Source organism: Gorilla gorilla, chromosome 20, assembly GCF_029281585.2.
Source record: "Gorilla gorilla gorilla isolate KB3781 chromosome 20, NHGRI_mGorGor1-v2.1_pri, whole genome shotgun sequence".
NCBI classification, from domain to species: Eukaryota; Metazoa; Chordata; class Mammalia; order Primates; family Hominidae; genus Gorilla; species Gorilla gorilla.
In genome coordinates, this window is record NC_073244.2 from 59956610 (window position 1) to 59981004 (window position 24395).

The 24395-nt window shown below is 57.3% G+C and overlaps 2 protein-coding genes across 7 annotated transcripts in view; one reads left to right on the forward strand and one right to left on the reverse strand.

Moving 5' to 3' along the window:
- The first annotated feature begins 457 nt into the window (after nucleotides 1-457).
- Nucleotides 458-7344, forward strand: FUZ (fuzzy planar cell polarity protein). 5 transcript variants are annotated; one of them, XM_019014959.3, is made up of 11 exons: nucleotides 458-751; nucleotides 1491-1612; nucleotides 1892-1976; nucleotides 2524-2592; nucleotides 2756-2860; nucleotides 4652-4849; nucleotides 4969-5064; nucleotides 5403-5509; nucleotides 5588-5652; nucleotides 5741-5818; nucleotides 6856-7344. In XM_019014959.3, the coding sequence occupies exons 2-11, from the start codon at nucleotides 1530-1532 to the stop codon at nucleotides 7077-7079; spliced, it is 1110 nt and encodes a 369-aa protein (XP_018870504.1). In that variant the 5' UTR covers nucleotides 458-751; nucleotides 1491-1529; the 3' UTR covers nucleotides 7080-7344. The 5 variants fall into 5 exon arrangements, with proteins under 5 accessions (XP_018870504.1, XP_018870503.1, XP_004061244.1 ...); XM_019014958.3 differs by lacking the exon at nucleotides 458-751 and adding an exon at nucleotides 819-894; XM_004061196.4 differs by lacking the exon at nucleotides 458-751 and adding an exon at nucleotides 879-1231 and having other exon boundaries at nucleotides 5744-5818.
- AP2A1 (adaptor related protein complex 2 subunit alpha 1) overlaps nucleotides 7116-24395 on the reverse strand; it is a 40242-nt gene continuing 22962 nt past the window's right edge. Inside the window, exons 5-24 of one of the 2 annotated variants that reach the window (XM_055369896.2) lie at nucleotides 22243-22372; nucleotides 21213-21314; nucleotides 18569-18677; nucleotides 15291-15441; nucleotides 14748-14916; nucleotides 14477-14614; nucleotides 14097-14279; nucleotides 13185-13282; nucleotides 12622-12853; nucleotides 12354-12521; nucleotides 12102-12262; nucleotides 11644-11709; nucleotides 11242-11298; nucleotides 11058-11140; nucleotides 10870-10960; nucleotides 8654-8776; nucleotides 8454-8570; nucleotides 8290-8359; nucleotides 7978-8112; nucleotides 7116-7548 (exon numbers count right to left, since the gene is read on the reverse strand). In XM_055369896.2, the coding sequence (XP_055225871.1) occupies nucleotides 7471-7548; nucleotides 7978-8112; nucleotides 8290-8359; nucleotides 8454-8570; nucleotides 8654-8776; nucleotides 10870-10960; nucleotides 11058-11140; nucleotides 11242-11298; nucleotides 11644-11709; nucleotides 12102-12262; nucleotides 12354-12521; nucleotides 12622-12853; nucleotides 13185-13282; nucleotides 14097-14279; nucleotides 14477-14614; nucleotides 14748-14916; nucleotides 15291-15441; nucleotides 18569-18677; nucleotides 21213-21314; nucleotides 22243-22372 (2461 nt within the window). In that variant the 3' untranslated portion in view covers nucleotides 7116-7470. The remainder of the gene's footprint in view (nucleotides 7549-7977; nucleotides 8113-8289; nucleotides 8360-8453; nucleotides 8571-8653; nucleotides 8777-10869; nucleotides 10961-11057; nucleotides 11141-11241; nucleotides 11299-11643; nucleotides 11710-12101; nucleotides 12263-12353; nucleotides 12522-12621; nucleotides 12854-13184; nucleotides 13283-14096; nucleotides 14280-14476; nucleotides 14615-14747; nucleotides 14917-15290; nucleotides 15442-18568; nucleotides 18678-21212; nucleotides 21315-22242; nucleotides 22373-24395) is intronic. The other variant, XM_055369897.2, reaches the window with a different exon arrangement.

Genomic DNA, 24395 nt, shown 5'->3' on the forward strand with positions numbered 1-24395 from the left:
TGTAAAATAATAAAAATATTCATAAGGGCATTTTAAAAAGTCAGTAAAATGCTGTCCCAGCACTAGTTGGCTAGTCTGGAGGAGTTCAACAACATAATGTACATCAGTACAGAATTGGTCAAATCAATTTGTCACATCCATAAAATAGATTATAAAAATACATTATTACGATGAAATAGACATACTTTTTCATGGCAAAAAAGAAAGTGTGGAAATGTTAGTATATTGATCATCTTTGTGAAAACGTATGAATAGTCTACGTTAAACTGTATTTTAGGAAAAAAATTGGGGAAGGGATTTTTCACATTTTACATGGTATGCTATCATGTATAAATTCATTACAGAAATGATATTATTTTTATTATTCTGGAAAATAAAGGATTTCCTTGTTTTCTTTTTTCTAATAACAAAAACAACCTTTTTTTTAGTGGTTACTAGGCAACGACCGCTGGACTCAACCACCCTCGAAGGTTGTGGGGGAGATGGTGTTTTTCTCGATTTCGCCCCAAGGGGGTGCTCGGACTTCGACGTGCCGCCATCTTTGAGCAGGGCACAGCTGTTTACAGCCTTGGAATGGATATCAGGCTGAATGGTGGTTGCTTGACAACGCCCCGCCACGGTCGCCATCTTTGAGGAGGGCACATTGTTTACTACTATATACTGGAAACCTAGAGGGAATGTGGTTGCTAGGCAATGCTTTGGGACCATCGCAATCTTTGATCCGGGCACAGCTGTTTTTTCTGTTTAGAATGTAAATCATCAAAGCCTACAGGACGGTGGCTAGGCAACGCCTTGGCGCAGTCATCATCTTCAATCCGGCTTCTTGGTTCTCTTTACCTCCTCGGAGAAACTAGAAAGCTTTGCAAATTCAATTAGCCGCCATCTTTGTTAGGGGTACCGTGACTTCCGTCTAGGGCGGAAGAGAACCTAATGGGTTTGGGGGAGGTTTGAGGGTCTGTTTGAGTTGGGTGAAGAAGGCGGGAAGTTAATCTTCTTCCAATCAGCTCCCCATCTCGCCCTCTGGCGGCTCCGGACCACAGGCCGAGTTACTCTGATTACCGGCATGCTCCAAGACCCGCACTGACAGTCCCCACGTGAGGGACCGCGGTGGGAGTCCTAAATGGGGGAGGAGGGGACGGGCGGCACTGTGCATCTGCTGTGCCTCGCGGCCTCCAGCGGGGTCCCCCTATTCTGCAGGAGCAGTCGCGGCGGCGCCCCCGCCCGTCAGCAGGTGGGGCCTTGGACGCCTGTATCTAAACCGAAGGGGGTTCGGTGTTTTGACTCTGGGTCTTCAAGGCAGTAGGGGCTGGGGAAGTTTCAGTGTTGAATTTGTAGGACCGAGGAGGCAATGGACCAATAAGCCTGGTTCCCCAAAGAGGCACTGCCAGGTCATATGGAAAGAGGATGGGGCTGGGAGCTGGCACACTTGGATCCTAAGGGGGAAGGGGATGGGGGGGTGCTCTTGTCTGATGTCCCTAACTCCTCCTTAGCTCCCGTTCTCTGTCATCGGTTCCCTCAATGGAGTCCACATGTTTGGGCAGAATCTGGAGGTGCAGCTGAGCTCTGCGAGGACCGAGAACACGACTGTGGTGTGGAAAAGCTTCCATGACAGGTCCCCAGGAGGGAACGTGGGACAGGGACAGGGCCTGGGTGATAGTCCCTGTTGAAGATGACCCCGGAGGCCTTCCAGCTCTCTAAAAGCAGCTGTTAATTTGGCTATGCGATCTTTAGCAAGCCAGTTACCCTCTTTGATCCCTGATGTTCTCTATAAGAAAGGCAGGTTGGGCTGAGAGAGGATGTATCTGGTGTTCTAGGATCAATGGGCGGACTCCAACATACCCCTTCCTGATTCCCCAGGCCTTGACTCATTCTTCTCACTTCCATTCCACAGCATCACCCTCATTGTTCTGTCATCTGAGGTGGGCATCTCTGAGCTGAGGCTGGAGAGACTACTCCAAATGGTGTTTGGAGCCATGGTGAGACTCACCAGTCCTCTTTTCTCCCCAAACCAGGAATCTGAGATCTCAGCATCCTTTTCCCTCAGACCTAGGAGTGCAGACCACCAACACTTCCTTCCTCAGAACCCAGGAATCTTTTTTTTGTTTGTTTTGTTTTGAGACGGAGTCTCGCTCTGTTGCCCAGGCTGGAGTGCAGTGGCTTGATCTTGGCTCACTGCAACCTCTGCCTCCCAGGTTCAAGCGATTCTCGTGCCTCAGCTTCCCAAGTAGCTGGGATTACAGGCACGTGCCACCATGCCCAGCTAATTTTTGTATTTTTTGTAGAGACGGGGTTTCACCATATTGGCCAGGCTGGTCTCAAACTCCTGACCTCAAGTGATCCACCCACCTTGGCCTCCCAAAGTGCTGGAATTACAGGCATGAGCCTCCGCGCCCGGCCAGAACCCAGGAATCTTGACTCCCCAGTCCCCAGACCCAGAAGTGGGAGTCCCAGCTCCCTCTTCCTTCAGACCCAGGAGTTCAAGTCCCAGCCCCTCGCCCATCCTCTCCTATATGATTCTTCTAGGTCCTTCTTGTGGGACTTGAAGAACTGACCAATATCCGCAACGTGGAGAGACTGAAGAAGGACTTGAGGGTGAGGTTGCAGGACATGAGGGTGGGAAGTTAGGATACCTGGGCACTGCCATTTGGGAACTACAGTTCCCAGCAGCCCCTGGGGCAGCCTGGTCCCACAGGTTCTTGGTTGTCTGACCCTGGGCCCACCTGAATCCTAGGCTGGTCCCTTCTTCCTCTCCTAGGCCAGTTATTGCCTCATCGACAGCTTCCTGGGGGACTCGGAGCTCATCGGGGACCTGACCCAGTGTGTGGACTGCGTGATTTCTCCAGAGGGGTCCCTCTTGCAGGTACTGGGGATGCTATGGAAACTCTTACACCTGTTCTGCTGGCCCTGGCTCAGTCCTCATCCTCTTTCTTCTGGACCATTGTCCCAACCTCCTCCTATCCTCTCAGCTTCCAGTCCTATCCCCACCTGGTCCCAGAAGAATCTTTTTTCTTTTTTTTTTCTTTTCTTTCTTTTTCTTTCTTTTCTTTTTTCTTTTCTTTCTCTCTTTTTATTTGAGACGTAGTTTCACTCTTGTTGCCCAGGCTGGAGTACAATGGCAGCATCTCGGCTCACTGCAGCCTGCGCCTCCCGGGTTCAAGTAATTCTCCTGCCTCAGCTTCCCGAGCAGCTGGGATTACAGGTGTCCACCACCACGCCCAGCTAATTTTTTGTATTTTTAGTAGAGACAGGGTTTCACCATGTTGGCCAAGCTGGTCTCGAACTTCTGACCTCAGGTGATCCATCTGCCTTGGCCTCCCACAGTGCTGGGATGACAGGCGTGAGCCACTGCGCCTGGGCCATCTTTCTTTCTTTTCTGAGACAGGGTCTTGCTCTGTCATCCAGGCTAGAGCACAGTGGCTCAGTCATAGCTCACTGCAGCCTTGAATTCCTGGATTCAAGTGATCCTCTCATCTCAGCCTCCCCAGTAGATGACACTATAGGCACTGTGCCACCACATTCAGCTTTTTTTTTTTTTTTTTTTTTTTTGAGACAGAGTCTCACACTGTCACAGGGGCCGGAGTGCAATGGCGCAATCTTGGCTCACTGCAACCTCGGCCTCCTGGGTTCAAACGATTCCCCTGCCTCAGCCTCCCGAGTAGCTAGGATTATAAGCGCCGGTCACCACGCCTGGCCCAGCTAATTTTTTGTATTTTTAGTAGAGACAGGGTTTCACTATGTTGGCCAGGCTGGTCTTGAACGCCTGACCTCATGATCCACCTGCCTCAGCCTCCCAAAGTGCTGGGATTACAGGCATGAGCCACCGCGCCCGGCTGACATTCGGCTATTTTTTTTTTTTTAAGAGATGGACTAGGGTTGGGGATGGGTTTCCACTAAGTTGCCCGGGCTGGTCTCGAACTCCTGGGCTCAAGCAGTCCTCCCGCCTCAGCCTCCCATAGTGCTGGGATGACAGGTGTGAGCCATCACACCCGGCCACCAGAAGAACCCTACTATATCCAGAGCTGGCTCTGCCCCTTTCCTGCTCACAGCCCTCCGGCAGCCTCCACCTCCCCCAGGACAAGGTCCTAGCTCCTCAGCCTGGTGTTTGAAGGCCTGTGGCACCTGGCACCCCCTAACCTGTTGCTAAATCCACAGTCTACTTCCACCCAGCTACCTCACAGTCCCGAGATCCCAACAAGTTTCCAACCTCAGTGCATGTTCTTCCTCCTGCCTCTCAGATCTCTAGCTACCTCTACTTAAATACTGCTCTTGTGGACTTGCCTGGTGTGGCGGCCTCCCAGGCATGTGACTCTCAGCAGGTGACTTGGCTTCTCTACGTTGCTAATGGTGCCTACTCGGCATGTAACAGGCCTGGATGAACGGTAGCTGCTGCGGTTACATTATTAGCTTCAGTTTGCCCGCCCAGGCTAGGTGTTTAATCAGATTTCACAGACTTCACAGTGTGAGTTGGGGATGTGACTTCGTATGAAGGTGAAGGAACTCAGGCTCAGAGAGGGTGAGACGTAGGAGCATGGCCACTGCGCGAGCTCGGGGCTGGCTGTGGGTTTCTCCCCATTCCCTGCCCACCTGGGAAGTCGCTGCCGCCCCCTACGCTTGTCTGCTGACTCCCAGTCCTCCTGCCTCCCTTATCCAGGAAGCCCTCTCCGGGTTCGCTGAGGCCGCGGGCACGGCCTTCGTCAGTCTGGTGGTGTCGGGCCGGGTGGTGGCAGCAACAGAGGGTTGGTGGCGGCTGGGGACGCCCGAGGCCGTGCTGCTCCCCTGGCTGGTGGGGTCCCTGCCGCCGCAGACCGCTCGCGACTACCCGGTGTACCTGCCGCACGGGAGCCCCACGGTGAGTGGGTGGCGGGCAGCGACGGAGGGATGTGACCTGGGGGCCGAGTCACGAGGAGGCGGGATCTGCGATGGAAAGGGGCCGGGCCGCGATGAGCCCCAGCCTGTGCCCTGCTTCAGGTCCCACACCGGCTCCTGACCCTGACTCTGCTGCCGAGCCTGGAGCTGTGTCTACTCTGCGGGCCGAGCCCACCCCTCAGCCAGTTGTATCCACAGGTGAACCCGCGCCACGTCCCGCTTTCGCTCTTAGGACACCCGCTACCAGGAGGGCCCTTCCCCACCACCCTGCCCTGCCAGCGGCATCTTTCCCCAGCCCCGCCTCTTCTGGACTGCGCTCCAGTCATTCACCTACCCGCCAAGATCGGCCACTCCCGCTCTGCCTCTGTTCTTCCAGGCCTCGCCCCTTCCCCAGTCCTTTCTGCCCTCCGTCCTCCACTCTTCTTGTAGGCCCCGCCCCTCCCGATTGACCACGCCCCTATCCTTGTACACCCCCCGACCTCCCCCGCCGGCCCCGCCTTCCCATGACGACGCCCCAATGACCACGCCCCCTGCAGCTTCTGGAGCGCTGGTGGCAGCCACTGCTGGACCCGTTGCGGGCCTGTCTGCCGTTGGGACCCCGGGCGCTGCCCAGTGGCTTCCCCCTTCACACAGACATCCTCGGGTAGGGCTCGGATGGAGGGAGTGGGTTGGGGGTCATGTCCTCTTCCCCAGCCATGACATTCCCTTCCCTTTCCCACAGGCTGCTGCTCCTCCACCTGGAACTGAAACGCTGCCTCTTCACCGTGGAGCCCTTGGGGGATAAAGGTGACTGAGGACAGGGGCAGGGGCAGGGGCAGGGGTAGGAGGGGCGTGGGCCGGGGAGGGGCTCTGCATCACCGCCTTTTCCTCCCAGCAGAGCCTTCACCAGAACAGCGCCGGCGCCTCCTCCGAAACTTCTATACCCTGGTCACCTCCACGCACTTCCCACCAGGTCAGCGGAAGGCACAGTGCTCCCACTGCGCAGGCGGAGACACTGAGTCCCAGGTCGCACAAAATGGGAGTAGGAGGTGGGGTTGGAGGATCCGGAGGAATCCAGTATGCACTGGGCCATACGGCAGTGGTTTTCCTTGAGATCTGAGCATTGATGCAGATGGGAAGGGATGGGAAGGGAGGTCCCTGCCTGGCTTCAGAATCTCCTGGATCATAGTCAACAATAGTTAACACTGAGACCTCACCTCTTCCCAGTGCCTTTACACGTAATGAAAGAATGAAACCATTTCATCCTCACAGGCGAGGACTATCCCATTACCTCATCATTCCCATATTACAGATGAGGAAACTGAGGCTCAGCTCATGAGTGGCAGAGCCATATTCGAACACAGGGGATCTTGCTCCCATATCCACACAGTCCAGCGCTCTGCACTACTGTCGAAAGCACAGGCTTTGCTGATAGGCTGAGGGTATGGAGGAGGATTTCACAAGATTCTGGGTTAGAACGGAAAAATTGTCGTAGAACCCTTAAGAGCCCAGAAAGACAAAGAAAGGGACCTGGGATGGCGCTGTGACCCCAGTGAAGCCCGGATGAATGCAGCACAGTGGTCAAGAGCTCCAACTCGGGGGCTGCACCCCTTCTTAGCTGTGCAACTCCACCTCTCACTGGCCCCTGCCTGTTTCCCTCCACCCGCCTTGTACAGTGGGGCGGGTGGGCTCCTGGAAAAGGCTACTGGAGCTCCTGTATTGCTGCCGTGTTTGCCATGTGTATTGCTAAGAGGATCACCTGCAGCTGCAGTTTCCCCAGGAAAATGGGGGCCAAGGCTGAGAAAGAGGAAGAGGGTGAGCTGAGTGACAGCATCGTGGTCTTCAAGTTGCTGACGGCCAGCTAGAGCCCCAAGGCCCTCCCCTGGCAGGAGGCTCCCAAAACCTGTGTTCAGAGACCCCACGCGTTCAGAACTTGGGATCAGGATGTGGTGTGGCTTGCAAAGGTTAGCATGCTACTTGTCATCTCAGTGCCCCCTGTTCTTTCTCCAGAGCCAGGGCCACCAGAGAAGACAGAAGATGAGGTCTACCAGGCCCAGCTGCCCAGAGCTTGCTACCTGGTGTTGGGGACTGAGGAACCAGGCACAGGAGTGCGTCTGGTGGCCTTGCAGCTGGGGCTTCGGCGGCTGCTGCTGCTGCTGTCTCCCCAGAGTCCCACCCATGGGCTGCGAAGCCTGGCCACCCACACTCTGCATGCCCTCACCCCACTTCTTTGACTACCTAGCAGTGGGTGATGGACACAGACATGGGGCTGTTAGCGTCTCTCTGTTTATTCGCTCACAATAATACACAGCCCCTGGATGGGGGGGGGTAGGAGGGGCTACAACAGGGTGGGGTGGGAGGGGAGGAGACATCCACTTCCCTGGCCCCTCTCCCCTCTGTGCTTGGGGGGAAAAGGGAGGGAGGGGGGCTCCCCCTAACCCCCCAGAATGTAAACAGCAGCAGATGAACAAAAATAAAAATACAAAAGGCCGGAGGAAAGTCCCAGGCATCCCCCAACCCCTGGTGTCTTCTCTGTCACCAGTGGAGGTCCCCCATCCACCAAAGCTGCCTCAGTCCAAGGGGCTGCCCAGTGCCGGCCACATCCCCGGGGGCAGAGTCCAGGGCTCAGAACTGCTGTGCCAGCAGCTCACACAGGTGACGGGAGACGGACTCCTTGCTGGTGCGCAGGGTCAGCCGGTACATCTGGGTGGGGGCATTGGGGGCAGAACTCAGAGGAGATGGGGAGCCCAGGGAAGTGGGGACACAAGGGAGACAGAAGAAGGAAGGATAAAGGGGCCAGAAAGGTGATACAAGACACAGGAGAGAAAAATGTAAGAATGAAATCAACAGAGGCGCCAGAGAGGAAGGAAATTATAAAAGATGAGGAGAGAAAGGTGGAAAGGATATGGAAAGGTAGAAATCAGGGAGGGACAGGAAGAGGAGAGGAACACCAGAGGTTGGAGACAGGAGAGAAAACTGATAGATAAAGAGGAGGAAAAGTGGACAAAGAAATGCGAGAGGAGGACGGTCAAAGTGGGGACGTGAATTAAAGAACAGTGCGGCAGGAAGGGTGGACGCAGAGATGACAGGCGGCCTTCCTGCCGGCCTCAGGCCTCCCACAGCAGCACTCACCTGGGCCTGGGCATTGGGCTCCAGCCGGAGCAGACAGCCCACCTGCAGGGCTTTAGTCTGGATGATCCCCGCCCCCACGAAGTTCTCAGGGTTGGGGTCCACATTGTCCAGGAGAGCAGAGCCAAACCCCAGAAGCTGGGGGGGGGGGGGGCGCCGTCAGAGTGTGCCAGAGCTGTTAGTTACCACACAGTGGCATCCCAGATCCCAAAAAACCCTTGGGGATGGGAACTGGCCCCACTTTACAGATGGGAAAACAGAGGCACAGCGAAGCAAAGCAGCCATAGGCCGGCAAACACGCCCGCGGTCTCTCACCTTGGCCTTAGTAACTTCTGCGTCCATGGGGTGGTTGGCTTTGAAGATTTTCTGCGCCTCCTGTTGAGGGCTGGGGACCGGGAAGGTTCAAGTCAGGGACCTGGACGGCCCGACCCGCCCACCCGGAGGCGCGGCTTTGGCTCCGCCCCCTCCCCACCCCTCACAGGCTCAGCTGCTTCCAGCGCTGGAAGAAATCCTGGGCCGCCATCTCGGTGGGCTGGAAGAACTTGTTGATGGTCACTGGGAGCTTCAGGGTGAGGGCCTGGGGGGCGCCACCGTACCTGATGAGGTGAAAGGGAGGCTCCGTTAGGTCCCGCCCCTCACCCCGGAGGCTCCGCCCACCGGCCGCGCCGCCCTGACTCACCGGAAGCGCACGGACAGCAGCGGGGGCGTCAGGAAGTCCCGCAGACACTCGATATTGAGCACCTGCTGCACCTGCGCGCCGCCGTCCACCTGCGCCGCCACGCGCTTGGTCTGCACAGCCAGCTGTGCCCGCCAGGAGTCAAGGAAGCCAGACAGAGGAGGCGGGCCCCCGGGAGGTCTGGGTCAGGAACCCCAGAGCTCCCGGCAGCTCCCGCCTGCAGGTCTTTGAGGGACCCCATGGTGCAATCCTGGACTCAATCCTACAAGGTTCAACTACAAAGTTCATACTATGGAAACCTCTGGGCGCCCCCTAGGTGCCTCCTTTGGCCTTCCACAATGTCACACCGCACTGAGACATAATAGTGTTAGCTCTGGAGGCTGACTTGGGTTTGAATCCCAGCTCTCAACCACCTGAGTGGCTGTGGGCAACCACTTAACCTCTCTTAGCCTCTGGACATGTGTAAGCCTGGGCAACATGGCAAGACCCCATCTGTACAAAAAAATTAGCCAGGCATGGTGATGTGCACCTGTAGTCCCAGCTACTTGGGAGGCTGAGGCAGGAGGATGCCTTGAGCCCAGAATTTCGAGGCTGCAGTGAGCAGTGTTCATGCCACTGCATTCCAGCTTGGGTGAGTGAGGCCCTGTCTCAACACAAGGACATGTGTAAAATGTCCTCAGGAGTTGATGAAATAATCCAGCCGGGTGTGGCGGCTCACGCCTGTAATCCAGCACTTTGGGAGGCCAAGGTGGGGAGGATCACTGAGCCCAGGAGTTTGAGACCAGCCTGGGCAACATAGTGAGGCCTCAACTCTATTTAAAAAAAGAAAAGAAAAGAAAAGAAAAGAATCCATCACAAGTACTTGTCTGTGTGCCCGGCACATGGTAAGTACACAAAGATGGTAGCAATTAGTGTTATCATCGTCTGCATCCGTATCAGTAGCCCACTGGGAAGGCCTGGGTCTCATGTTCTTTTGTCACTGCCTCCACTGAGCTGCCTGCACGAGCCTCTGGAAATTATGAAAGAAGGAATTTTTTTTTTTTTTTTTTCCTGAGACGGAGTCTCGCTCTGTCGCCCAGGCTGGAGTGCAGTGGCGCGATCTCAGCTTACTGCAACTTCGCCTCCTGGGTTCACGCTACTCTCCTGCCTCAGCCTCCCGAGTAGCTGGGACTACAGGCGCCCACCACCACGCCCGGCTAATTTTTTGTATTTTTAGTAGAGAAGGGGTTTCACCATGTTAGCCAGAATGGTCTCGATCTCCTGACCTCGTGATCCAACCACCTCGGCCACTCAAAGTGCTAGGATTACAGGCGTGAGCCACCGCGCCCGACCGAAGAAGGAATTTTGTTTTTCTTTTTTTTTTTTTTTTTTTGAGACTCTGTCGCCCAGACTGGAGTGTACTGGTACAATCTCGGCTCACCACAACCACCACCTCCCAGGCTCAAGCGATTCTCCTGTCTCAGCCTCCTGAGTAGCTGGGATTACAGTCGCGTGCCACTACCACCCAGCTAATTTTTGTATTTTTAGTGGAGATGGGGTTTCACCATGTTGGCCAGGCTGGTCTTGAACTCCTGACCTCAAATGATCCACTGGCCTCAGCCTGCCAGTGCTGGGATTACAGGTGTGAGCCCCCACGCCCGGCCGGAAAGAGTTTTCAGGTCGAGCTTTTCTAATTTCATGAAAGTGGAAATGGAGGCCCAGAGAACGGGCAGGGGGGACTGATACCTCCAGCCGCCCTTCCAGGGTTTTCCAGACACTCTGATCTTCACAATAACCCTATGAGGAAGGGGAGGGTCTACATACACTTCACAGCGGGGACAGGAGAGCCCAGAGAGGCAAAGTGACTCAGCCCAGATCAGGCCTGATCAGCGTCTGGACCTGCAGGCCTGGCTCCTGAGTGCAGGCGGTGCTGGCATCATGACATGGAGCCCAGTGGAGGACGATGGCAGGACACAGAAGGTGCCAGACAGGGACAAAATGAGGCCTGGAGCAGGTGGAGTTCTGGAAGTAAAGCCTCCCACACACCACTTCACTGTCATCCCCTGTCCTGGGGGAAGGAATCCCACCCCCATCTTACAGATGCAGACACTGAATCTCAGAGAACTAATTGCGTGCCCAAGAGAGACTGAAGAGAAGTGTGGACCTGGGTCAGCCGGCTTCCCCACGGTGAGGAAGGCCGACGTGGAGAGGCAGGAGGCTGGGCCGGGCCTGAGAGGATATGAGTCTGGAGGTCTCCCGGGTGAACCACAGTGGGTGAGAAATTCTGGAACTGCACCGAGGTCTTGTTGCCATAGAAGAGATACATGCGGCCTGCAGTAGGTGGGGGAGGCAGAGCTCCATCTGAGTCCCTCTGACCCCTTCCCCAAGGTCTCCCTCCGACCCATTCCCACAGTCCCCCGGGACACACCCAGGTTCTGTCGGAACTCTGACTTGACTCCGATCTGCAGCAGCTGGTTCTCGAACAGGACCCCGTTGTTCTTACACACAAACCTGAGGGGGCAGGGGGCGCAAGATGACGGGGGTGCCTGTCTGCACCTGGCCTGGGCTCCGCACCTGTCCCGTTCCCCTCCCCCACCTCTCCCAGGACTCACTTATTCAGCAATTCATCGGCTTCCGGAATGGGAGGGCCGATGTCCTCAGGACCTGGGCTGGAGGCATGGAGCGGAGTGAGATGGGAAGGAACTTGGTGGGGAGGGGCAAAGGCCCAGAGCGATTGAGTGCGAGAACAAGCCCTAAGGACAGAACCCCAGAACCACATATCCAGACCCCTCACAGAGCCTCGAGGAACCTCGCATCCATCCAGCAGTGGCCTCCAGTGGGAATAGAACCCTGGTCCGTGCCCCCGCATCGGCAGACACCAAGTTTCCCTTTCCTCCAAGTCCCTGCCTCTGCTGCTCATCAGGAACCCGTTGACGAGGGCTCCCAGTCCCCTAACTCTCCCTGGGGACACCCGAGTCCGCCCCCCCGACCTCCCACCCCAGGCCACCCCTTACTCAGCAGCTGGAGCTGGGTCAGCCAGCAAAGCCATGGGGCTCTCGGGGGCAGGCGGCTCCAGCTCGCTGGGCCATCCAATCCCAGAGCAGACAAGAGAAGACAGGCGTGGCAGGCAGCCAATCCCAGATAGGCAGCGAGAGGGCAGAAGAGAGACAGAGAGGGAGGGAGGGAAGAGGGAAGGAGAGAAGGAGAAAAGGAAGAGCAGGCTGAGAAACGGTGACAGGAAAGGAGACAACGTAGGGTGGCCAGGGTCGGCGGAGTCCAGAGTGGCAGAGGGAGGGCGTCAGCAGGGAGGCTGGGGCAGGGGAGGCAGCAGCCAGGGCTGGCGAAGGCATCAGGATGGAGAGAGGAGCGGGTCGGGGTGTGGGGAGGGGCTCGGGGAAAACGGGGACAGAGGCCTAGAAGGGACAGCCCTGGGGGTGGCCGCGAGAAGGGGCCCGGGCCCAGGGGGTGCTACCTGAGGAAGGCCTCCTCGGGGGTGGGCCCCAGGCTGGGCTGGGCGGCCGGGCCATCGAAGACGTCCACCAGAAGGTTCCCTGCTCCTGCAGAAGCCGGGGGTGCTGCCGGGGGAGGGGCTGCCCGCAGCCCCAGGAGGTCGGCGGAGGGCGAGGGCGTCGACTGTAGGAAGCGCAGGTCACGGTGAGGGCAGGCGGCGCCCGGCAAGACCCAGCCCCAGGCACCCTGGCAGGGCCCACCCCAGGGGACTCACCACAGTGCTGGGGGTGGGCTCCATGCCCCCGTTGATGTCGTTGCTGCTGGGGTCCCTCCGGCCATCGTCCAGGGCGCTGCCGGCCCCTGGCCCCTTCTTGCGTTTCAGCTTGGCCAGGATGGACGACTCGCGCTCGGGGAAGGGCGGCATCTCCTCCAGCACCGTGGCCTGGCGCGGTCGGGGTGGGGAAAGTCAGTTCGGGTCAGGAGGAGGGGAGGGCGGGAAGGGGGTGTGCCAGAGGGGTGGGGTGGAGGGACAGGGCTCTGACCAGGACGTCGGTGCTGGCCACTGAGCTGAGGGTGAGGTACTCCACGGCTCGCTGCTGCAGCTCCACGTCAGCATTGCGCAGCTGGGAGCCGGCCCGCAGGACGCCCTGGATGGTGGCCTTGGTCTCGGGGAAGAGGTTGATGAACTTGATGTAGGTGGACAGCAGCAGCGCCCGTGTGGCCACGCTGCACAGATGGAACTTGGAGTGGAGCAGGGAGAACTGCACTGGGGGGCTGTGTGCAGGAGTGGGTGTCAGCGGGGCCAGGTTCCACTGCCCTCTCCCAGAAACCCCCTCGAGAGGTGCCCCTCCCTAGGATGGACCCGTCCCAGGACCCCAAGCTGCTGGAGGGGAGTGGCCCTCCCCAGGCACCAGACAGGGGCCGCAGTCACACTCTGTCCACGATCCTGGGACTAAGCTCCTTTCTTACCCTGCTAGGTGGGTTGGGGTGGAGGCCGAGAGGATGGGAGCCCATCACCGCCTGCCCTGAGACCCCTGGGGATCCCCCAAGCCCTGGACCCCTCAGAAGCATGTAAATTCTTCCCCGCAGGCTGAGGCTCCCTCACCTGGAGCGGGGGTCCCCAGCAATCAGGTTCCCAAACTCCCCAAGGATGTAGCCGCCAACCTTCACCATGTTCTCGTGACAGGCAGGGGCCTGGAGCGCCTGAGGGGGGTGGGGAAGGGCGTGGAGAGGACAACAATGAGCGCCCTCTCTGGGATCGGTGGGTGCAGCCACCTATTGACTGGTGGAACACTGAAAGCTCTGCTGCAGGTGGGGTTATAGGTGGGAAACTGAAGCACAGAAAGGTTGAGTGACGGGCCCAAGCTCACACAGGAAGTAAAACAGGGCTGTGGGCCGGAAGCAGTGGCTCATGCCTGTAATCCTGGTACTTTGGGAGGCTGAGGCGGGCAGACTGCCTGAGCTCAGGAGTTTCAAACCAGCCTGGGTAACATGGTGAAACCCCGTCTCTACTAAAAATACAAACAAAGTAGCTGGGTGTGGTGGCGCACGCCTGTAGTACCAGCTACTGGGGAGGCTGAGGCAGGAGAATGGCTTGACGCTGGGAGGCCGAGGTTGCAGTGAGCCGAGATCACACCACGGCACTCACTCCCCACTCCAGCCTGGGCAACAGAGTGAGACTCCGTCTCCAGAAACAAACAAACAAACAAACAAACAAAAAACAGGACTGTGTGGGGCCCCTTTCCTGAGGCAGAGGGAAACTACCGAGATCCGGGGGCCAGGACTGCACACTGGGTGCCCCATGCCCATGCCCTGGGGACTCCTCACATCAGGCCCATGAGACTATAGCCCTGGGTCCCCTGGGTTGGCCCAGAGAGGCAGAGGCCCCATTTTGAGGTCACGGCGGTGCAGGAGAAGGAGGGTGGCTGCGGGCTGGCAGGCGCCACGGCCCCGGCCATCCTTGCTCTGCCTCTAGGTCCTGTCATGGGGTCGTAGGGTCAGGGTCAGGGATGCTGACCTCAAAGACGGTCTTGGCGGCGTAGCCCTGGACGTCATCACGGTTGGTGACGATCTGTAGCACACGGTACCACACCTCCTCACTCACGTAGTCGCCCGCAATGCGGATGAGGTTGAGGATGGTGTCCACGTACCAGCTGTAGTCCACGGCGTACTTCTCAGCCAGGATGGCCACCTTCAGGACCTGCCGCCGGGGCGCGTGAGAGAGTGCCGCAGGCCACCTCGGGCTTTCACTCACCTGGATCTGGGCTCACCACTGCCCCCATCTGGAGACCCAGGAGTCCAGGCCCCAGCCCCTCCTCCCTTAGACGTAGGAATCCAGGCCCCCAGCCACCTCCTGCCTCAGACCCGAGAGTCCAGCCTGCACCCCACAGCACTCACGATCTCCTCGCGGATGGCGTAGTCTGCCGTCTCCAGGTACCGCAGCATCTCCGACACGATCTGCTTGGCATTGCTCCGGTCACACATGGCGTAGAGGAGGTCAGCCGCCCGCTGCCGCACGCTGACATCCCGCTCCGTCTGAGGGCAGAGAGCAGAGCCCAGGTGTGTTTTAGGCTCCCTGTTGGCACAGGGTTGGCCACCCAAGGGCCTCTGAGCCTCTGGTCTTTCTGAGGGGGGTGGCAGGCCCGGGGTGGGCTCCAAGGGCTCACACCTTGAGGGCATTGATGACGGTGTCAATGTGCGTCTTGACGGCTTCGTGGGAGAACTCGGAGCTGGCCAGCGTGCACATGCTCTCCAGGGCCAGGTAGCGCAGGTTGGTCTCCCGGTGCTGCAGGAACTGGCCCAGCTGGTTGCAGGCCCGCACCAGGAGGTTGGGCTCACTGCCAGCAGGGGCCACAAGAGAGGGATGGTGAGAGAAACTGACAGGAGGAGGTGGAGGACTCGGGCCCCAGCTGACCCATCTCACAGCCCCCAAGGATCCAGGTCTTAACCTTGCCGGCCTTGCGTCGCAGTACTGCACCTCCAGTGACCCAGACAGCTGGGCCTTTGAGCCCAGAGAAAGATACCCAGCAATTCTGCCCCCAGGAAGGGCCCCAGCACCAACCTCACAGGTGACACTTCACAGCCCCATCCTCCTCCTACCCTACCTAAAAGTCAAGATTCCCTGCCCTCTGCCTAGGACTCAGGAGTCCGGGCCTCCATGCCCCTCTTTCCTGGCCCCGGGCATCAGGCCCTGATAGGCCCAGGCGGGCACCTGTCATAGTGGATGATGAGGCTGATGGTCTCGAAGAGGATGGCGTTCTTGGCGTTGGAGTGCTGCACCTTCTTGGATTTGGGGGGCTCCTGGGCCTTGTTGAGCACAGTCTCCAGACATTCCACCAGCCGCCCCTTCACGGCCGCATCCTCTGGGGAAACGAAGGGGATGCCCCCGGCTGAGTGTCCTGCCCACCTGGCACACCTGCTGGGGTGGTGGCCATGCCCCAGCTCCTGTCTTCCAAAGGAGGAGCTCAGGGTGCCTCTGACCCTCGAGAATTCTATAGCTCAGGGCCAGGGTCTCTGCTCCCTCAACCTCTTCCCAGCCCAGCAGAGATGGTGAGACAAGGCACCTCTGGAGACACACGATCTATCCCCAGACCTGGGCTCTCCTCCTGCTCTGACCCTCTCAGGCAAGAGGTGGCACCATGTGAGCCTCAGTTTCCTCATCTGCAGCTCTGAGGCTCCTTAGGTTTCTCACAGAGCAAAGGAAACTCCAGGAACCTTCCCCAGAGGTGCCCCCAAACCCAGGCCTTCCCAAGGACTGGTGTGAGCGCCGAGCAGCCCCTGACAAAACGCACAAGCCACCCACCCGAGTGTCCGTTCAGCAAGAGGCCACTGCAGGCACACTCGGTGCCATCCTCCTGGCCTAGAGGCTGGGAGGTCAAAGGAGACAAGGCTCACCCAGGTGCCCCCTCACCCCCCAGAGCTCTCCACCACTGACAGATGCCAGCCAGCAGCTCACAGGAGCACCAATCACCACGTTTCCTAGAATGTGACGTGTTTTCAAGTGTATACAAGAGCTGTCAAGCGTTCCAGCAAAAAATGGTTCCGCAGATTTTTCCGCAGAATTTTCCGCAGGAAAATTCACCAGATAGAGGAACAAGCTGAAATACACCACAAGGCAGCAATGAGCCCAGTCGCCACCATGGGACACACAGCAATGGCATCTCCTGGTTTCTCCATAAACAGGTGTAGGGGGGCTAGTCCAGACTACGAGAAATAACAAAGACAGAATCCAATTTAAATCCTATTTTTGGAAACAGGGCAACTATGTTGTCCAGTCTGATCTCAAACTCCTGGGCTCAAGCGATCCTTCTGCCTCAGCCTCCCAAAGTGCTGGGATGACAGTGTCAGCCACTGAGCCTGGCAGAATCCGATTGAATATGTGATCCTAGATTGTACTGTGATATATATTCTGTTTTTTTATTTTTTTTATTTTTTTTTTTTTTGAGACAGAGTCTCACTCTGTCACCCAAGCTGGAGTGCAGTGGCACAATCTTGGCTCACTGCAACCTCCACCTCCCGGGTTCAAGCGATCTTCCCATCTCAGCCTCCTGAGTAGCTGGGACTACAGGCATGCACCACCACACCTGGCTAATTTTTTGTATTTTTTGTAGAGATGGGGTTTCGCCATGTTGGCCAGACTGGTCTCGAATTCCTGAGCTCAAGTGATCCTTCTACCTCGGCCTCCCAGATTGCTGGGATTACAGGCGTGAGCCACTGTGCCTGGCCCAGAACAACATATTTAAAGGCAAAACATCATGATGTCTGTAATTTACTTTTAAATATTTCAGAAGAAAATAAACAAGAGCATGCATACATGGCAAAATGTGAAGTCCAAGTAATGAGATCTCTGTACTTATCTGGATGCTGGGAAACTTTTCCTAATGCATATGACAAAAAAATGACTTGCAAACAAATTGGCAATAGCCCACCACCATTTGCTGAAAAGGAGGTGACACAGGGTTGGTGTGTCCTCAGGCCCAGCCTCAGGACAAGGCTGTGTCTCCAGTTCCTACACCACCGAGGGTTGGAGTGGGTGAGGTGCCTGCCCTGGGTGTACCCCAGAATTACCAGCTGGGCCTTCTGGGGTGGTCATGGGCTTAGAGCATGACTTAAGCCCTTCCTGACAGGACGAAAAAGAGGCCCAGAGAAGGAAGACATGTCCCCAGGGCCACACAACAGAATTCATCACTGGCTTCACACACGATGGGCCTCTGGTGTCACCTCCACATCGTATACTCAGAGTGTGTACACACACACCATGTGCAGAGGGACATGCATGGACACACGTGGATGCTGGCAAGCACTGAGACACGCACACACAGGCATGCACACAGGTATCTACACTCATGTACACATCCACTTGCATGCACAGGTACACATGTAGATGCACACACTGATACATACACATGTACACACATGGACACAGAGATACCATGAACACTGCCACATATGGACACAGACACGCATACATACAGATGCACACACAATGACACATCCACACACAGGGGATGCACGCAGACATGCATGCACACGGGCAGGTATCGACACACACAGGCAAACGCACGCACGCACGCAGGCATGCACACAGACAGGCATGCACACCCAGAGATTTGGTGGTGTACATCAGCCCTGGCCCCTGGCAGGTGCTGGACATGCTGGCTGAACGGAGGAAACTGGTGCATTAGCACCTACTGTGTGCCAAGCCCCTCAGCACAGGGTCCGAAGAAACTGCTCCATAAGGTCAGTCAGCCAAGGCGACAGAAGCTCGGGGGAGCTCAGTGGCAGAGGGAGGGGTTTAGAGCAGAGAGTCTGGGGGCCAACTGCCACTTACTGCCTAGAACGGTGATGTCTCACCTCCAAGCCTCAGTTTCCCTGTGTGCATATCACACTGGCTGTTCCTCCTTGCCAGCTCTGTTAGGCAGGTGCAGGTGCCCCCTGCACAGTGCCTGGCTCACTACAGGAGTTTCATACACACTGGCTATTGTGACTGTGAGCAGTAGGGGAAGGTTCCCACCAGATGTGAAAACCCCTAACAGGGCTATGTTAATTCAGGTAGCATGGCCTGGAATCACCCACTGACCGGGTGAGTGACGCTGGGCCAGGAGCTCCCTCTCCAAGCCTCAGATTCCTCATCTATAAAACAGGCACAGTTAACAGTCCCTCGCAACAGGGCTGGAGTGAGAGCCCGGGTAGCAGGGACCTCAGCTATGAGGCTGATCCACGATGCTGCACAGGGCTGGAGTGAGAGCCCGGGTAGCAGGGACCTCAGCTATGAGGCTGATCCACAATGCTGCACAGGGTAGGCGCTGGGCCTTGGGCTGCCTGCTTGCCTCCCCGAGTGCAGCCACGTAAGGGGACAGAGGAACCGCCCCAGCTTCAGAGAAATCCTGACCCAGACCCTCCAGTCCCACCTGGTGCGCTGTGGAGCAGGAGGCCCCCAGATGCCAGCAGCAGGCTACCCCGGGTTGGGGAGTGCATGGCGTTCATTACCTGGAGGCGGGTAGCACTGCAGCAGCCGCAGGAGCTTAACTGAGAGCCAGGGTGCTGGGACGAAGTAGTAGGTGTAGTCCTGGAGGTCGGTGGAGGCCGAGGAGACGATCTGGTGGGGAAGAGCAAGAAATAAGTTGGGGGCTGGGGTGGGAGGGGCACGTGGGTCCACATGCCAGGGTGGAGCAAATGGTGCCTTCCAAGGGCGGTGCTGTCAGTGTTAATGGTTTTGTTAGTGGGTTTTTTTGTAGAGACAGGGTCTCACTATGTTGCCCAGGCTGGTCTCGAACTCATGGCCTCAAGCAATTCTCCCACCTCAGTCCTGCAATGTCCTCGGGTTACAAGCATGAGCCACCATGCCCGGCCAATGCAATGGTTTTATGAAGCAGGAATCTGAGACTCTGGGAAGGGAGCGAGGAAGCGTCAGGCACACTGAATGGGGGCAAAACTAGGACTAAGCCCGGCTGGTTGATCTTTCCAAGTAATGCTGGTGTGCGGTGGGCAGGAAAGGTCACTGCTGGTTCCCTTCTGTGTGACAGTTTCCCAGGGCCCCCTCCTCACTCGGCTCTGAGCCTGCCATGCCCCAGGCTTCCTCCGTCAGAGCACACAGCGCGCCGGCTCCTGGAGGATGTTTCCCGTAGTCCCCCTACAAGGCTTGAAGCCACTCAGGGGCAGGGATTGGGTCTGACCCTTTTTTGGGTCCCTAGGCCTAATACAAGGTCAGATAGGGAGAGGTTCAGGGAAGAGGCAGGGAATTAGTGAAAGATTGAAAGATCATGGCCAGGTGCAGTGGCTCACGCCTGTAACCCCAGCACTTTGGGAGGCCAAGGTGGGTGGATCACCTGAGATCAGGAGTTCAAGACAAGCCTGACCAACATGGCGAAACCCCATCTCTACTAAAAATACAAAAATTAGCTGGGCGTGGTGGCACATGCCTGTGATCCATGCTACTTGGGAGGCTGAGGCAGGAGAATTGCTTGAACCCGGGAGGCAGAGGTTGCAGTGAGCCAAGATCACGCCATTGCACTCCAGCCTGGGCAATAAGAGCGAAACTCCATCTCAAAAAAAAAGAAAGATCATGTGACTTTTTTTCCTCATTGCAAACTCCTATTCAACCTTGAAAAGCCCTTCTCCAGGAAGCTCTGTCCCACCTCCGTGCTGGTCTGTGTTCCTGCCTCACTGTCATCCTGGCACACTGCAGTACTCAGATGTGTGATGAATGAATGAAACAATGACTGAGGCTGAGTGCAGTGGCTCACACCTGTAATCCCAGCACTTTCGGAGGCTGAGGCGGGAGGATCACTTGAAGCCAGGAGTTTGAGACCAGTGTGGGCGACAAAGCAAGACCGATCTCTACAAAAAATACAAAAATTAGCCAGGCACCTGCAGTCCCAGCTACTCGGGAGGCTGAGGCGAGAGATCGCTTGAGCCTAGGAGCTGGCGGCTGCAGTGAACCATGGCTGCACTACTGCACTCCAGCCTGGGCGACAGCAAGACCCTGTCTCAAAAAAAAAAAAAAAAAAACCTGAGAAAGAAACAATGAGTGGGCCAGGCGCAGTGGCTCACGCCTGTAATCCCAGCACTTTAGGAGGCCGAGGCGGGCGGATCACGAGGTCAGGAGATCGAGATCATCCTGGCTAACACGGTGAAACCCTGTCTCTACTAAAAATACAAAAAATTAGCCGGGCATAGTGGCAGGCGCCTGTAGTCCCAGCTACTCGGGAGGCTGAGGCTGGAGAATGGCGTGAACCTGGGAGCTTGCAGTGAGCCGAGATCGCGCCACTGCACTCCAGCCTGGGGACAGAACAAGACTCCGTCTCAAAAAAAAAAAAAAAAAGAAAGAAACAATGAGTGGATGCACGAGCTGGTGTGTTCTTCTCTTTGCCTGCGAATCCAGGCCTCTTCCTCACTGCCCAGGAGACGCGCATGTGTGTTCTAAGTCTCAATTCCGGGATCGCCGCCCCCAGGAAGCCTTCGTGGACTCACAGGCTGGGTTAAGTGCCTCCTATGGGTGACCTATCCTACCTCCATTATAGCACAAGTCACCCCTTTTCTGACAATCTGTGACTGAGTCACCTCCCTGCCAGCAGGACAGGGAGCTCCTTAAGAACAGAGCTTGGTTCTGACTCATCTGTGTCCCTGGTGTCACCCGACATGCAGCCTGGCATGCACAAGGCCTCAGGGGATGTTCCTGGGCAGGACAGGAGCAAAGGTGTGAGAGAGACGCCAGGCAGGAGTGAGAGGCTGCACAGGAAAGAGAGAGGCAGGAGGCAAAGCCAGAAGAGGGAAGGTGGGAGACAGAGAGAGAAGTGGGAGAGGGAGGAGGTCATGAGGGCGGCTGGCTCCCGGGGTGCTCGGCCCGTGAGGCCCTGTTCTGAGCACTCTATCCACAGCGCTCTGTGCCTCCAGGTGAGCACCGGTATTATCCCCACTGAACACAGGGGGCAGCTGAGGCCAGGGAGGTGAAGCCACTTGTCCGGGGCCACCCAGCCAGGAAGAGGCCGAGCCAGGATGAATCCAGCTCAGAGCCTGAGTTTGTAAACCTTGGGCTGGGCTGCCTCTCAGGGAGAGTGGGGGCCTGAGGGGTGTCAGAGGGCACAGGGATGCCAGGGCCACCTCCAGCAGCCAGTATCTAGGCCACACCCACCCGGCTCAGGCGCGACACAGCCAGAGAGACGCACGTCTTGAAGTCATCTGGGTTCTTCTTGCAGAGACAGGTGATGAGGCTGACGGCGGCCGTGACCACACCCTGCAGGGGCAGAGGAGAGACAAGTCAGGCCCCTGGGGGAGGCGGTACCTGAGAGCAGAGGCTCAAGAGCGGGACAGGGTCGGGATGTGTGTGCAGTCGGGAGGATGGGGTTTAGGGGTGTGCACATGTGTCACTGTGCGTACTTTAGGGGTGGGGTGAGGAGGCCACGGGGCCTCGGGCGCCATGGCCAGCACTGACCTGGGTGTGTGGGGTGTCCCTGGCAGGACCCCAGGCAGCTGGGTAAGGAGCAGTGAAGGGGCGAGACTCTAGAGGGTTGGGACTGTGGGGGTGGGACAAGGTCAAGGTTTCTGCGCTGGTGCGCAGGTGATGGGCGCTGTTGGGGGAATCTCCAGGTATTAGAAACAGAGTGGGATTTTCTAAGGGACTGGGTGGTTGGTGAGGGGTGTGGGGGTCACTGGACAGGATCCCTGGCCAGCCAGGGGAGTGTCAGAGATGGGGATGGGAGGGTTTCTGGACACTTGGGCAGGTAATGAGTACCGGGGACACTGGATCATGGTTTCTGGTGTCTGGTGAATGTCAGGGCCGAGGGGGGAGCTCCAGGAATCCAGGGGGATCAGGGCTGAGGTGGGAGCCCCGGGCATCCAGGGGGCGTGAGGGCTGAGCTGGGAGCCCTGGGTATCCGGGGGCGTGAGGGCTGAGGTGGGAGCCCTGGGTATCCGGGGGCGTGAGGGCTGAGGTGGGAGCCCTGGGCATCCAGGGGGTGTGAAGGCTGAGGTGGGAGCCCTGGGTATCCGGGGTCGTGAGGGCTGAGGTGGGAGCCCCGGGCATCCAGGGGGTGTGTGGGCTGAGGTGGGAGCCCTGGGTATCCGGGGGCGTGAGGGCTGAGGTGGGAGCCCCGGGCATCCAGGGGGGTCAGGGCTGAGGTGGGAGCCCTGGGTATCCGGGGGTGTGAGGGCTGGGGGCTCACCATGTGCTGGTCATTGAGCAGGTGTACCACACGCGCCGTCCACTCGCCCATGGGCACCAGGTCAGGCGAGGCCTTGTACAGTCGAAGGAGGCACAGGGCCGCACTCTGCTTGACACTGTCCATGCTGTCCCTATGGGGACACCATGCAGGGCAGGGGAAGCAGAGTCAGTGACCCCAGCCCTGCACACCTCCCCTCCTCTCCTGTTCCTCCCAGGAAGGGTGTGCAAGGCCAGCGAGAGGGACAGACAGCCAGGCGGCCGCAGGATCCGATCTGGCGCTGACCTCATGGCCCACCAGGACTCAGTGTCTTCATCTGCAAAATGATTGCATCTCAGTAACCTCATGGGGTCCCTGACAGGGCTCAGGAACATGTCAAGCCTGGCTCTGCACCTTCATTCATTCACCAAGCACCTACTGGGTGCCCATGGGGTACCAGGCACTGCTGTGGACTCCATGGATAGAGTGGTGAATAAAGTGGTCCAAACACTTGTCCTCACAGGGCTTACATTTCAGACAGCACCACAAAAACACATACATCAAATACTGTCAGGGCTGGGCATGGTGGCTCACGCCTGTAATCCCAGCACTTTGGGAGGTTGAGGTGGGAGGATCACTTGAGGCCATGAATTCAAGACCAGCCTGGGCAACAGTGAGACCCAGTCTCTTCAAAAATACAAAAATTAGCTGGGTGTGGTGGCGCAGGTTTGTAATCCCAGCTACTCGGGAGGGTGAGGTGGGAGGATTGCTCGAGCCTGGGAGGTCAAGGCGGCAGTGCGCCATGACTATGCCACTGCACTCCCTCTAGCTTGGGCAACAGAGTTAGAGCTGTCTCTAAATAAATTAAAAAATTTAAAAATAAACAAAACAGAGTAACTTAATGAGGAAAGACTGAAAATCCTCTGCAACAGAACGTCCCAGGCAGAGGGAACAGCCTGTGCCAAGGCCATCAGGAAGGCGGAGCCCATGCGTAGGAGGAGCAGCGAGGAGGCCTGGGCGCTGCGGAGGCCTGCAGGCCGCGGCCTGAGCCATGGGGCAGGAGGGCTGCAGATAGGACAGGGAGGGAACAGAGAGCCAGACCCTGCAGCGCCTTGTTGGCTGAAGTGAGGACTTGGCTTTTTACCGATTGGGAGATGAAAGCCGCTGTGGGCGGTGAGCAGAGAATCAGCGTGATGTTAACACGACAGCAGGAACAGCTGCCCCCGGACCCCTTCGGCCTGTCCAGCACTCGCACAGGTCTCTGGGTGGATTCACACGTTTATCTTCTCTCCACAACAAACTGAGAAAATGGGTGTATTTTTGATCTGGCTTAGGTTTTTAAAGGGTCCCTCTGCCTGTTGTGAGGGAACAGACTTTGCAAGGCCCTTTTGAATCCAAGGGAACATATTCACAGGTTCTGGGGGTTAGGGTGGCTCACGCCTGTAATCCCAGCACTTTAGGAGGCTGAGGCGGGAGAATCACTTGAGCCCAAGAGTTGGAGACCAGCCTGGGCAACATGGTGAGACCCCCATCTCTACTAGAAATACGAGAATTAGCCAAGCGTGGTGGCGCATGCCTGTAGACCCAGCTACTTGGCAGGCTGAGGTGGGAGGATCGCTTTAGCCTGGGAGGTGAAGGCTGCAGCCTGAGTGGCAGAGCAAGACCCTGTCTCCAAACAAAAAAAAAGGGTGGGGGTACTTTGCAGATATGATAAAGTTAAGGATCATGAGATGGAGAGAGGATCCTGGGTGATCCAGGTGGACCCAATGTCATCACAGGGTCCTTATAAGGGAAAGATACAGTTCAGAGTCAGAGATGATGTGAGGATGGAACAGAGGTCAGGCGGGAGAGAAGATGCCACACTGCTGCCTTTGGGGATGGGGGAAGGGGCCATGAGCCAAGGAAAGCAGGTGGCCTCTAGGAGCTGGAGAAGGCAAGGACGCGGCCTCTCCTCTAGGGCCCCCGGAAGGGACGAGCCCTGCCCGCGCCTTGATTTTAGCCCCGTGAGATGGATATTGGACTTCCGACATCCAGAACCGGTGTTTGACACCGCTGTGCTGGTGGTAATTCATCACAGCAGTCACAGGAAACCAGGGTCAGCACTTGCCTGGCACAGAACCTGGCAGCCAGCGGGCAGCCCATCTCAGAGGGCTGACTCCAGGCCCCAACCATAACCC